Raw genomic sequence first — 16,515 nt, 5'->3', positions numbered from 1 at the left:
TAAACACATGCACAAATAAAAAGATCCCCAAATAAACACCACCATTCCCATATAAAAACAACCCCCACATGTACTCCTCTCCACATATGATACCCCATCACAAATACCCCATTTAAATATTCATTCCATAAGCTCCCCCACATAAATCTACACCCGCATAAACACCCCACACAAAAATACACAACCCCATATAATCATCATCCCACATAATCAACCGACCACATAATCCAACACACTTAGTCACCCACTCCAAATAATCAAGCCTCAAACATGAAGAACCCAAGCTAAAATCCACCCCACATAACACATCATCACAGAAACAATCCCCACATAATCGCCCCTTCCACATAAACACCCCACCAACATAAATAATCCCCAACAAAAACACACCAACATAATCATGCCCCCCACATAAGCTCCACCCACAAAACACCTAACCACATAAACATGCTCCCCCAAATAAACAATCCCCAAATAAACACACCCCCATATAAAAACACACCTCAGCACATTTATACCCCACAACACAAACATCGCCCACATAAACACAATCTCCACATAAATAGCCCCTTACATAAAACCCACCATATAAACAATGCCACCCACATACACAACCCCCACTTAAATGATACCCCAAATAAACTCCCCCAAATAAACACCCCCACCACATGAAAAACCCACGACATCAACTACCAACACATAAACTCCTACGCACATGACCACACTCCCCACATAAACAGATCCCCAGATAAACACCACTCACAAAAACAACCCCAAAGATAAACACACCCCAGATTTACAACACACGACATAAACACCTTTCACATAAACACAACCTCCAAAATAAACACTAGCCTCCCCCACATAAAGACCCTCCCCCACATAAACACGCCTCTTATAAACAACCTCCCACATAATAAAATCCCCACATAAACACTCCCCCACATAAACACACCCATAATAAACACCCCCATATTAACTGGCCCCCCACAGTAACACAAACCCCCATAAAAATCCCCAATTCATAATGATCCACCCCCATATAAACAACTCCCACATAAACACCCCCCACATAAACATGTCTCCACAGAAGCACCACACACATAAACACCCCCCCACATGAACAGATCCCCATATAAACTCCATCATCCCCACATATAAATACCCACATAAAGACACCCCACGCATAAACTCCTCACACATAAACAGCCCAAACTTATATAGCCCCTCATAAACAACCCCCACATGTACTACACCCCACATATGCTCCTCCAAAATAAACACCCCCGTTTAAACACCCATTCACAAAAAGTCCCCCACATAAACTTACACCTGCATAAACACTCCACACAAAAACACACAACCCTATATAATCACCACCCTAAATAATCAACCGACCACATAATCCACCCCACATAATCACCCGCTCCAAATAATCAATACCACAACATAAAGAACCCCACAAAAAACCACCCCACATAATACCTCACCACATAAACAACCCCACCATATCTACATCCCACCCATATAAACAGCCCCCCAATATAAGTACCCCCACATAAACTCAACCACCACATAAACACACCCAAATTAAAATCTCCCCACACAAACAGACCCCCCACATAAACACCCCACACATAAAAAAACACAATAAATAACCTCCACATAAATAGCGCTCACAAACACATCCCTCACATAAACACCTCACAGGTAAAGACCCACACCACAAAAAAACCCTCAAAATAAACAACCAACACATAAACACATCTCCACATAAACACCACTCACATAAACAATCCCACAGAAAAATACAGCCCCCCCACATTTACAACATACGACCTAAACCACCTCCACTTTAAAACGCCCTCCAACATAAATATTACCATCCCCCACATAAATACCCTCCTCCACATAAACACACCTCTTATAAACTCACCCCCCACATAAACAATCCCCACACAAACATTCCCGCACATAAATGCCAACCAAATAAAAATCCCTCCATATAAATAAACTCGGCCCCTACATAAACACCTCTACATAAAACCCACCATATAAACAACGCAACCCCACATAAACACCATGCACATAAACACCACCCACATAAAAAACCCTCCATATAAATATCCCAACCACATAAACACCCCCTAACATAAGTACACCCAATAAGCACCACCGCCACATAATCACCACCCAAACTAAACACCACCAATATAAACACACCCCTCATAAACAGGCCCCCAACATAAACAACACCACATCAAAACAACCCCCAATAAACACCCTCCACATAAACAGCACCCACATACACATATGCACATAAACACACCACCACATAAACACCACTCACATAAACAAACCCACAGATAAATACCCCCCACATTTTCAACACACGACATAAACATCCTCCTCATTAAGACCCCCTCCAACATAAACACTACCCTCCACATATAAAGACCCTCCCTCACATAAACACACCTCTTATACATACCCCCACATACACAATCCCCACATAAACACTCCCCAAATAAACAATTCCCAAATAAACACACCCCACACGCACAGGTATGCCCACATAATCAACACACATATATACAACCCCACATAAGCACCCCCAAAATAAACATCCCACAACATAGACACCTCTCAAATAAACAACCCCACAGATAAACGCACCTCCCCATATTTACAGCACACGACATAAATACCCTCCACATAAACACCCCCTCCAACATATACACTACACTCCCACACATAAAGACCCTCCCTCACATAAATTCACCTCTTATAAACCCCCTCACATTAATAAACACCACCTAAAAACTCCCTCCCATAAACAACCCACGAAATAAACACCCACCACATAAACATACCTCACACACTTAAACACCCCACACATATAATAAAGTTAAATAACCCCAAAAAAACAAACCACCACTTGAACAACCACCCCCATGTAAACACCCACCACATAAAAACACCTTCCATAAACACCCCCCACATAAACACCCCCTACATAAAACCCACCATATAAACAACACTCCTCCACATAAACACCACACACAAATAAACACCACCCACATAAACAACCCCCACATAATTACCCCTTCCACATAAACACCCCCACCCACATAAATAAACCCAACCAAGATAAATACACACCAACATAAACACGCCACCCTCATAAACTCCACCCACAAAACACCTAACCACATAAACATGTCCTCCCAAATAAACAATCCCCACATAAACACACCCCCACATATTGTCTTGGGTAAACTTCTACCTCTCACTTTGATCATTTTATATTGGTCACAGTGTTTGACCTACAGAAACAAAATAGGCACTCACACCGAGAGCAGTTCAGTTTATGCAAATGTTTATTACAAATTCAAAAGCTGATTTCAAACTACAATATGCAAGCCCTTCCCAACGATACTTATCAACGCCTGGACTGGTCCCAACTGCCGAAGCGAGGCAATGACTATACGCTTGTAGTAGGTTGTCAGTGCGCCGGTAGCAGCTTCTCCACCTTCCCCGACTGGTGTTTATGTGGAGGAGTGTTGTTTATATGGTGGGTTTTATGTAGGGGGTGTTTATGTGTGTGTGGGGGGGGTTTATGCAAGGTGTTTTTATGTGGTGGGTGTTTATGTGGGGGTAGTTCTTCAAGTGGTGGTTTGCTCTTCTTGCTGAGAGATGTTGCCACCTCTCAGAGAGTCTCAAACTTCAGCAGCGGGACCATGGCTTATATTACCCAAAAACTGCTTACCCAAGCACTTATTCCCAGCACAGCAAGAAAGATAAGTGAGCAAGCTAGCATACTAGGCTTCTGTCGAATAACATAATTTTCAGCTTATCACTTTAAATACAATGATTTATTTTGCATCAAGGCTAGGCCTCTGACATTCTGTGACCAAAACAAGCAGGAAGATTAAATGTTCTTGGTACACAGATCTCCTTTCGTCAGATAACAGCATCTCTGGCACCTCGGTGGAATTTAGCTTATGTCTGCTGATTCTAAAAAACAAGCAGGTTCTCAGCTTTGCAGAAGGAAAGGCTTCAAAAGTAAAAAAAAACATGGTTAGAATCTTCCATTACACATATAACCACACTGAGCACATTTATACCCCACAACACAAACACCGCCCACATAATCACTGTCCACATAAATACCCCCTAACATAAAACCCACTATAAAAACACTGCCCCACCACATTAACACCATGCACATAAACACCACCACATACACATCCCCCACAAAACTTTACCCCACATAAACTCCCCCACGTAAACACCCCCACCACATGAACAACCCATGACACAAACAACCACAACATAAACTCCTATGCACATGAACACACTCCCCACATAAACACCACTCACATAAACAACCCACAGATAAACGCCCCCCCCAGATTTAGAACATACGACATAAACACCCTCCACATAAACACAACCTTCCACATAAACACTAGCTTCCCCCACATAAAGACCTTCACCCACATAAACACACCGCTTATAAACAACCACCCACATAAAACAATCCCCACATAAACACTCTCCAACATAAACACAACCATAATAAACACCCCGCACATGAACAGTTCCCTCATAAACATCCCCACCACATAATAACCACACCCATATAAACAACATAAACACCCCCCACGTAAACATGCCCCCACAAAGACACCACACACATAAACACACTGCACATAATCAGCCCAAAAATAAACAGCCCCAGATAAACAACCCCAACATGTACTCCAACCCACATAAGATCCCCAACATAAACACCCCCTGATTAAACACCAATTTGCATAAACTCCCCCAAATAAACCTACACCCGCATAAACACCCCACACAAAAACACACAACCCCATATAATCATCTCCCCAGATAATCATCCAATCACATAATCCAACCCACATAATCACCCCCTTCAAATAATCAAGCCCCAAACATAAAGAACCAAAGATAAAAACCACCCCACATAACAACTCACCACAGAAGCAACCCCACCATATAAACATCACAACCACATAAACACTCCCCCCCACAAAAAATATGTACCCACAGATAAGCACCACCACCACATAAACACGACCCAAAAGAAACAGCAACAAAATAAAAACTCCCCCAACAAACAGGCCCCCCAAATAAACAGCCCCACACATAAGCAACTCACGAAATAAACACCCACCACATAAACACACCTCATACACTTCAAACACCCCACACATAAAAAAAACAGTTAAACAACCTAATACAAGTTAAACCAGTTAAACATAAACCCAATAAACAACCTCCACATATACAGCACTAACAAACATGTCCCCCACATAAACATCTCCCAAGTAAATACCCCCACCACAAAAAAAACCACTCGACATAAACAACCACCACATAAACACACCCCCACATAAACACCACTCGCGTCAACAACCTCACAGATAACTGCCCTCCCCACATTTACAACACACGACATAAGCACCCTTCACATTAAGACTCCCTCCAACATAAACACTACCCTCCCCCACATAAAGACCCTCCACCTCATAAACACAACTCTTATCAACATCCCCCACGAAAACAAACCCCACATAAAAACTCCAAATAAACACCCCCAAATAAACACCCACAAAATAAACACCCCCAACATAAACACCAATTACATAAACAACACAACAGATAAATTCCCACCCCCCCACATTTACAGCACACGACATAAGTACCCTCCTCATAAACACACCCTCAAACATATACACTACTCTCCCCCACATAAAGACCCCTCCCCCACAAAAACTCACCCCTTATAAACACCCCTCACATAAATAAACCCCACATAAAAACTTCCCCACATAAACACCCACCACATAAATACACCTCACACACATAAACAGCCCTCACATAAATAAACCTAAATAAACATCCCCCAAATAAACAAATGACCACTTGAACAACCACCCCACATAAACACCCACCATATAAAAATCCCTCGCATTGACACATTCCACATAAACACACCCTACATAAAACACACCACATTAACAATGCTCCCCCACATAAACACCACCCACATAAACACCACCCACATAAACACCACCCACATAAACACCACCCACATAAACACCACCCACATAAACACCACCCACATAAATACCACCCACATAAACACCACCCACATAAATAACTTCTGCCAAGATAAATACACACCAACATAAACACGCCACCCTCATAAACTCCACCCACAAAACACCTAACCAGATAAACATGTCCCCCCAAATAAACAATCCCCAAATAAACACACCTCCACATAAAAAGACACCTTGGCTCCTTTATACCCAACAACACAAACATTGCCCACATAAACACAATCCCCACATTAACACAATCCCCACATAAACAGCCCCTTACATAAAACCCACCATAAAAACAACGCCCCCCCCACATAAACGCGACCCACATACACAGCCCCCACATAAACGTCACCACACGTAAACTCCCCCAAATAATCATCCCCACCACGTGAACAACCCACAACATAAACAACCAATATACACTCCTATGTGCATGAACACACTCCCCACATAAACACTACCCCAAATAAACATCACTCACAAAAACAACCCCACAGATACACGACATTAATGCCCTTCGCGTAAACACAACCTCCAACATAAACACTAGCCTCCCCCACATAAAAACCCTCCCCCACATAAACACACCTCTTATAAACAACCCTCACAAAAAAATCCCCACATAAACACTCCCCACATAAACATCCCAATAATAAACACCCCCTCATATAAACAGGCCCCCCCACAAAAACACAACCCTCCTAAGCATCCCCAACACATAATCACCCACCCCCATATAAGCAACCCCCACATAAACACCCCCCACGTAAATATGTCTCCACAGAGACAGCGCACACACAAACACACTCCCACATAAACAGATCCCCAAATAAACACCACCATCCCCACATATAAAGACCCACATAAAGACACCCCACGCACAAACTCCCCACACATAAACAGCCCAACTTATACAGCCCCACATAAACAAGCCCCACATGTACTCCACCCCACATATGCTCCCCCAACATAAACAACCCCCATTTAAACACCCATTGACATAAAGTCCCCCACATAAACATACACCCACATAACATCCCACACAAAAACAGACAACCCCATATAATTACCACCCCACATAATTAACCGACCACGTAATCCACCCCACATAATCATCCCTCTAAATAATCAATGCCTAAACATAAAGAACCCACCATAAAAACCACCACACATTGTACCTCACCCCATAAACTACCCCGCCATAAAAACATCCCACCCACATAAACACCTCCCCAAAATAAGTACCCCCACACAAGCACCACCACACATAAACATCACCCAAAATAAACACCCCCAAAATAAAATCTCCCCACACAAACAGGCCCCCCACATAAAGACCCCCACACATAAAAAACCCCAATAAACCACCTCCACATAAATAGCACTCACAAACACATCCCTCACATAAACACCACCTAGGTAAACATCCACACCACCAAAAATCCCTCCACATAAACACCACTCACATAAATAATCCCACAGAAAAATACTGCTCCCCACATTTACAACACATGACCTAAACACCCTCCACATTAAAATGCCCTCCAACATAAACATTACACTTCCCCACATAAATACACTCCTCCACATAAAAACACCTCTTATAAATTCCCCCCTCATAAACAACCCTCACATAAACATTCCCGCACATAAACACCAACCAAATAAACAACCCGTCACGCACAAGTACCCCCACATAAGCAACATGCACACATATACACCACACCACATAAAGACCCCCTACATAAACAGCCCTTACATAAACACCACTCACATAAACAAACCCCCAGATAAATTTCTCCCCCACATTTACAACTCACGACATAAACACCTTGCAGATAAACAACCCCTCCAACATATACACTAACCTCCCCCACATAAAGACCCTTCCCCCTCATAAACACAACTCTGACAAATGTCCCTCAACATAAACAAACCCCATGTAAAAATCCCCCACATAAACATCCCACGACCTAAACACCCACCACATGAACACACCTCCCACACATAAACATCCCTCACATAAAAAATCCATATAAATAAACCCCAAATAAACAAACCACCCCCACATAAACACCCATGACATAAACATCCCTCGCATAAACTCAGCCCTTACATATACACCCCCTACATAAAACCCACCATATAAACAACCCAATCCCAGATAAACACCACCCAGATAAACACCACCCACCTAAACACCATCCACATTAACACAGCCCACATAATCACCCCTTCCGCATACATACCCCACCCACTTAAATAACACCCACAAAATAAATACACGCCAACATAAAAACACTCATCCACATAAACAGCCCCACTTAAACTCCACCCCATATAACACCTAACCACATAAACAATTCCCCCCAAAATAAACAACCCTCACATAAGCACCCCCCACATAAACACACCCCTCTGCACATTTATACTCCACAACACAAACACCCCCGACATAAACAACCCACACACATAAACAAACCCTTTCATAAAACCTACCATATAAACAGCGAACCCCACATAAACACCACCCACATAAACATCCCCCACATAAACTCCACCCCACATAACCACACCCACGTAAACCCCCACCTCATAAACATCCCACAACATAAACAACCACCACATAAACACTCCCACCACATGAACAAACCATGACATAAACAACCACCACATAAACCACCCCCATACATAAACACAATCCACACATAAACACAGCCTCACATAAACACCACTGACAAAAACAACCCCACAGATAAACACCCCCCATATTTACAACACAAGACATAAACACCCTCAACATAAACACCACTTCCAACATAAACACTACCAAACCCAACATAAAGACCCTCCCTCACTTAAACAGACCTCTTGTAAATATATCCCCAAATACACCCCCCCCAAAATAAACACCCCCACATAAACAGGCCCCCCACAATAACATAAACTCACATAAACACCCCACCACATAAACAACTTCCACTTAAACACCTCCCAAGTAAACATGCCCTCACATAGTCACCACAGACATAAATATACCTCCACATAAACAGATCCTCAAATAAACACCACCAACCCCACATAAAAACACCCTGACATAAACGCCCCACACATAAACAACCACCACATAAACAGACACAAATAAACATCACCACATAAACATCACCCACATAAAATCCACTCCACATAAACTCCCCAAACATAAACACCTCCCATTAAAACTCCCACTCACATAAACACCCCCCAAATAAACACATACCTGCATAAATGCCCCACACAAAAACACCCAGCAGATAAACACCACTCCCCCATAAACACCCCCAACATTAATAAACCCCCATGTAAACAACCCCACCACATATAAACCCTCCAAAATAAACATCCTATAAAAGCACACCCACATAAACACCCCCAATATAAATACGCACAACATATACACAACCCGGCAGATAAACACCACCAACATAAAAACCACCCAAATAAACACACCCACAATATCAAGAACACCCCATATAAACACACCCCACATAAATAACACTCTCGCCACATAAATAACTCCCAACATAAAAAAAATAAACACACCAACAACATAAACACCCACCCAAATAAACACCACATATTAACACCACCCCCCTCGCCACGTTAATAACGCACAACATAAACACGCACCACCACATAAACACTCCGGAGATAAACACCCCCAACATAAACACCCACAACATTAACATCACCTCACATAAACACATCCTCACATGAACACACACCCACATAATCAACCAACATAAACATCCACCACATTAACACATAGTAGATTAAAAACCACTCCCCCATAAACACACTCAAAATTAACAACCCGCCAAATAAACAACCCCCATATAAACATCACCACATATAAACACCAACCTAACAATGCCCCACATAAACAATTTCTTGACATAAACACACCCAATATGACTACCCACCCCATAAACATCCACCAATGTAAACACCCAGCCACATAATAAAACCCACATAAACAACCCCTACATAAACACCTCCATATAATCATCCCCACATAAATACCCCACACACATAAACAAACCGCACATAAACAACACCAACATAAATATCCCCCACATAAATACCCCTCGCATAAACACCACACACATTAAACACACCAAACACAAACACCCCCACCACATAATCGCCCACCCTGACATAAACAATCCCCACATCAACACCACACACATAAACACACCCCCACATAAACAGATCCCCAAATAAACACCATCATCCCCATATAAAAACACTCACACATAAACACCCCACACATAAACACCCACCATACAAAAAGGCCACAGATAAATACCACCACATAAACACCGCCCACTTAAACTCCAACCACATAAACACCCCCAAAATAAACACTCCCGTTTAAACACCCATTCACATAAACTCCCGCACATAAACACACACACACATACACACCCCACATAAAAACACACACCCCCATATAAACACATCCCCACATAATCAACCAACTACATAATCCACCCTACATAATTACCCCTCCAAATAATCAACCCCCAAAATAAATACCCCCACATAAAAACCACCCCACATAATTCCTCACCACATAAAGAATCCAGCCATATAAACATCCCACCCACATAAACACCAACCACATAAGTACCCCCAGTTAAGTACCACCACCACATAAACACCACCCAACATAAACACCCCTAGAATAAACACACCCCACATAAACAGACACCCCACACAAACACACCCACACATAAACAACTCCCCTATAAACACCCTTGACATAAACATCACCCACATACACATCACCACATAAACACATCCCACGTAAACACCCGCAACACATAAAAAAACCCACGACATAAACAGCCAGCAGATATATACACCCCCACATAATCAACACTCACATAAACAACCCCGCAGATAAATGCCCCCATATATAAAACAGATGATATGAACAACCTCACATTCACAACCCTCCAATAAAAACACTACCCTCCACCACATAATAACCCTCCATCACATAAACACACCTCTTATAAATACCCCACACATAAACAAACCCCACATAAAAACTCTCCCACATAAAAAAACCCACGACATAAACACCCACCACATGAACATACCTCCCACACATAAACTACCCTCACATAAAAACCCAGATAAACAACCTCCAAATAAACAAACCACCACATGAACAACCACACACACATATATACCCACCACATAAACACCACGTGCATAAACTCCCCCACCTAAACACACCAATATTTAAAACCCACCATTTAAACAACTCCCCCACCACATAAACACAACCTACATAAACACCACCCACATAAACAACCCCCACAAAAACACTCCATCCACATAAACACCCAAAACATAACTACCCTTCACATAAACAACCACCAACATAAACACACAGCCACATAAAAAACCCACATAAACTTTCCCTACATATTTCCCCTGCCTAGGTCCAGTTGGCAAGGAGCGAAGAGGCAGGAGCGTGCTGTGCTGAACGGACGTGAGTAGAGTGGTCCTAATATATCTATTTATTTAAAGAGTCAGGTGTGTATTTATTTATTTAAATTGTAAGGGGAAGGGTTTGTTGGTGTAAATTTAAAGTTAAAGTAGTTAATTTAATTTTAAGTTAAAATTTAAAAGGGGGAGGGGGCTAGTGCGCAGGCGTGTGGTGACGTCAGCAGGGAGGGAGTTTTAAAAACAAAGAAAACCTTACCTCAGTTGAGGTCCAGTTGGCAAGGAGCGAAGAGGCGGGAGCGTGCTGTGCTGAACGGATGTGAGTAGAGTGGTCATTTAGTCTTAATTAAGAGTTAACAATTTAGGTGGGGATTGCTGTTCAGTGCAGAGACAGTAATTGAATAGGGAGTGCAGGAAACTGGTTAGGATTGGACGGTGCTAGTGGTCACATTGGGTAATGTATTAAAGTAAAGGAAAGGTTTTTGGGAGTGGCAGCAAGTGAGCGGTCCAAGCAAGTGAGTGGGAGCACAGGTTGAGGACGAGTCACTGCACATTAAGGTAAGATAGTCTTTATTACTACTTCATTGGGGTAAAGGATGAGTGTTAGGGCTGTGTGTTGTTGGGAGTGCCAGATGTGGGAGGTCCTGGAGTCTTCCAGACTCCCGGATGTCCATATCTGCACTAGGTGTGTCGAGCTGCAGATTCTTAGGGACCGTGTTAGGGAACTAGAGCTGCAGCTCGATGACCTCAGGCTGGTTAGGGAAACAGAGGAAGTCATAGACAGGAGTTACAGCCAGGTGGTCACGCCAGGGCCACGGGAGGAGGAAAGGTGGGTAACAGTTAGGAGAGGGACAGAATAACTTAAGGTGCCAGAGAGGAGCCCTATGACTGTATCCCTCAGCTATAAGTACGCCTCTTTGAGTACTGTTGAGGAGGACATCAAGGTTGGGGGAGTGACAGTGGCTGTGCCTCTGGCACGGGGTCAGCCCCTGTAGCTCAGAAAGGTAGGGAAAGGAAGAGGAGGGCAATAGTGGTAGGGGACTCCATAGTTAAGAGGACAGATAGGGGATTCTGTGGACGCAGCAAGGAGAACTGGATGGTGGTCTGCCTCCCTGGTGCCAGGGTCCGGGATGTTGCTGCTCATGTCCTGGATATCCTAAAGTGGGAGGGACAGGAGCCAGAGGTCATGGTACATGTAGGTGCCAATGACATAGGGAGGAATAGAGAAGAGGTCCTAAAAAGTGAGTACAGGCAGTTAGGTAGGGAGTTAAAAAGAAGGACCGCAAAGGGGGTAATCTCTGGATTACTCCCTGTGCCATGTGACAGTGGGAATAGAAATAGAATGAGGTGGAGGATTAACACGTGGCTGAAGGGGTGGAGTAAGGGGCAGGGTTTCAAGTTTCTGGATCACTGGGACCTTTTTTGGGGAAGATGTGACCTGTATAGTAAGGACGGGTTACACTTAAATCCCAGGGGGACCAGAATCCTGGCAGGGGTATTTGCTAGGGCTACTTAGGATCCTTTAAACTAGAATGGTTGGGGGGAGGGAGCAAAATAGTACAGAGGAGTAAGGAGAAGGTTAGAATGCAAACAAAGAAAGTTTGTAGTAAGTATTTGAATATGGATGGGTAGGTGATAGAGAAAGGAAATGCTCTGGAAGAAGATGAAGGGCAATTGGCAGGAAAAGGAAATAATGTTGTTATTAAAGATGGGGGAAAACAGGGATTACGAACTGGGAAATCTCTGAAATTCATATATTTTAATGCTAGGAGTATTGAAAAAAAAGGTGGATGAGCTGAAGGTGTGGATTGATACTTGGAAGTATGATGTGATAGTGATTAGTGAGACATGGTTGCAGGAGGGATGTGATTGGCAGCTGAATATCCCTAGGTTTCATTGCTTTAGGTGTGATAGAGTCGGAGGGGCAAGAGGAGGTGGTGTTGCATTGCTTGTCAGGGAGAATATTACAGCGGTGCTTAGGCAGGATAGATTAGAGGGCTCGTTCACAGAGGCTATTTGGGTGGAACTGAGGAGTGGGAAAGAAAAGGTTACACTTGTAGGGGTGTATTATAGACCACCCGGAGGAGACCGAGACCTAGAGGAGCAAATCTGTAGGGAGATAGTGGATATTTGTGATAAGCACAGGGTTGTAATTATGGGAGATTTTAATTTTCCACATATAGATTGGGAAACACATTCTGTGAAAGGGCTGGATGGGTTAGAGTTTGTGAAATGTGTGCAAGATAGTTTTTTACAACAATATGTAGAGGTGCCGACCAGAGAAGGAGCAGTGTTAAATCTACTGTTGGCAAATGGGATGGGTCAAATGACAGAGGTTAGTGTTGGCGAGCACTTCAGGTCCAGTGATCATAATGCCATCAACTTCAATGTCATTATGGAAAGAGATAAGTCAGGGCCAAGGGTTGAGGTTTTTGATTGGGGAAAAGCTAGATTTGAGGAGATGCGAAAGGACTTACAGGGTGTGCATTGGGACAATTTGTTTTATAGGCAGGATGTAGTAGAGAGATGGAAGTCTTTTAAAGATCAGATTTTGAGAGTGCAAAAGCTTTATGTTCCTGTTAGGTTAAAAGGAGGGGCAAAAGGTTTGAGAGAGCCGTGGTTTTCAAGGAATATTGGAAAGTTGGTTTGAAGAAAAAGGGAGGCGTACATTAAGTATAAGAAGCATGGAATTAAGGAGATGTTTGAAAAATACATTGAATGTAAGAGGAATCTTAAGAGAGGAATTAGAAAAGCTAAAAGAAGGTACGAGGAGACTATAGCAAGCAGGGTGAAAATTAATCCAAGAGGGTTCTACAAATATGTTAATGGTAAAAGGAAAGTGAGAGACAAAATTGGTCCCTCAGAGAATCAGAGTGGAAAACTGTGTGTGGAGCCTAGAGAAATGGGGGAGATATTGAACAGTTTCTTTTCTTCGGTATTCACCAAGGAGAAGGATATTGGGATATGTGAGATAAAAAAAGCAAATTGGGTAAATATGGAGAATATAGTGATTACGAAAGATGTAGTGTTAGGGCTTTTGAGGAATATAAAGGTGGATAAGTCTCCGGGACCAGACGGGATCTTCCCCAGGACATTGAGAGAAGTAAAGGAGGAAATAGCAGAGGCTCTGATGGTAATTTTCCAAATGTCATTAGAGATGGGGATAGTGCCGGAGGATTGGCGTATTGCGCATGTGGTTCCGTTATTTAAAAAGGGTTCAAGGAGGAAGCCTGGCAATTATCAGCCTGTAAGTTTGACGTCTGTGGTAGGTAAATTAATGGAGAAAGTTCTTAGAGATAGTACTTATAAATATCTGGATAGACAGGGTCTGATCAGGAGCACTCAACACGGATTTGTGAGCGGAAGGTCCTGTTTGACCAATCTGATTGAATTTTTTGAAGAGGTGACTAGGAATGTGGATGAGGGTAGCGCGGTGGATGTTGTCTATATGGACTTCAGTAAGGCCTTCGATAAGATACCACATGGAAGGTTAGTTAGGAAGGTGCAGTCTTTAGGTATAAATTTTGAGATAGTCAAATGGATTGAACATTGGCTGAAAGAGAGAGGCCAGAGAGTGGTAGTGGAAAATTGTCTGTCAGGTTGGAGGCCGGTGACTAATGGTGTGCCTCAGGGATCTGTATTGGGCCCATTGTTGTTCATTATATACATTAATGATCTAGATGATGGGGTGGTGAATTGGATTAGTAAATATGCAGACGATACTAAGATAGGTGGAATAGTGGATAATGAAGAAGGTTTTCAAGGATTGCAGAGGGATTTGGGCTGCTTAGAAAAGTGGGCTGAAAAATGGCAGATGCAATTTAATGCTGATAAGTGTGAGGTGCTTCATTTTGGTAAGAAGAATCAGAACAGGACATACGTAGTAAATGGGAGAGCATTGATGAATACAGAAGAGCAGAAGGATTCAGGAGTAACGGTACATCGTTCCCTGAAGGTAGAAACTCATGTGAATAGGGTGGTGAAGAAGGCTTTTAGTATGCTGGCCTTTATCAATCATTTCATGGAATATAGGAGTTGGGAAGTGATGTTGAGATTGTATAAGGCGTTGGTGCGGCCTAATTTAGAGTTCTGTGTGCAGTTCTGGTCGCCTAATTATAGGAAGGACATAAACAGTGGAGAGAGTGCAGAGAAGATTTACCAGAATGTTACCTGGGTTTAAGCATCTAGAGTACAGGGAGAGATTGGGCAGATTAGGTCTTTATTCTTTGGAGCGTAGAAGGTTGAGAGGGGATTTGATAGAGGTATTTAAGATTATGAAAGGGATAAACAGAGTGGATGTGGATAGACTATTTCCATTAAGAGTAGGAGAGATTGAAACAAGAGGGCATGAGTTAAGGGGCAGAGGTTTAGAGGTAACATGAGGGGGAACTTCTTTACTCAGAGAGTGGTAGTGGTGTGGAATGAGCTTCCGGGAGAAATAGTGGCAGCAGAGTCAATTTTATTATTTAAGAAAAAGCTGGACAGGTATATGGATGAGAAGAAGGTGGAGGGTTATGGTCATTGTGCAGGTAGGTGGGACTAGAGAGGAGTGTTTGGTTCGGTGTGGACTAGAAGGGCAAATGGCCTGTTTCCATGCTGTAATTGTTATGTTATGTTAAATAAATAGACCTCAACATACACAAGCTCCCCAACATAAACACCCCTCACTTAAAATCCAAACTAGATAAACCCCATGCACATAAACACCCAAAAAAACCACATAAACACTCCCCACGTAAACACCCCCTCGGCACATTAATACCCCACAACACAAACCCCCCACATGAACACCACACCCGACATATGTATCATAGTCTACATTAACACACACCCCCAACACATAAACATAACCCCAAGATAAACAACTCACGTAATA

At 42.8% G+C, this 16,515-nt stretch overlaps 1 protein-coding gene across 1 annotated transcript in view; it reads left to right on the top strand.

Annotated features, from left to right (window-relative positions):
- Positions 1 to 3,740: 3,740 nt before the first annotated feature.
- LOC138742055 (basic proline-rich protein-like) overlaps positions 3,741 to 16,515 on the top strand; it is a 47,580-nt gene continuing 34,805 nt past the window's right edge. Inside the window, exon 1 of the mRNA XM_069896247.1 lies at positions 3,741 to 3,804. Within this exon, the coding sequence (XP_069752348.1) occupies positions 3,741 to 3,804 (64 nt within the window). The remainder of the gene's footprint in view (positions 3,805 to 16,515) is intronic.

The sequence above is a fragment of the Narcine bancroftii genome, chromosome 8 (assembly GCF_036971445.1).
Source record: "Narcine bancroftii isolate sNarBan1 chromosome 8, sNarBan1.hap1, whole genome shotgun sequence".
NCBI lineage: Eukaryota > Metazoa > Chordata > Chondrichthyes > Torpediniformes > Narcinidae > Narcine > Narcine bancroftii.
The sequence above is the reverse complement of the archived record's forward strand: the minus strand, read 5'-3'. Positions and strand labels throughout refer to the sequence as shown.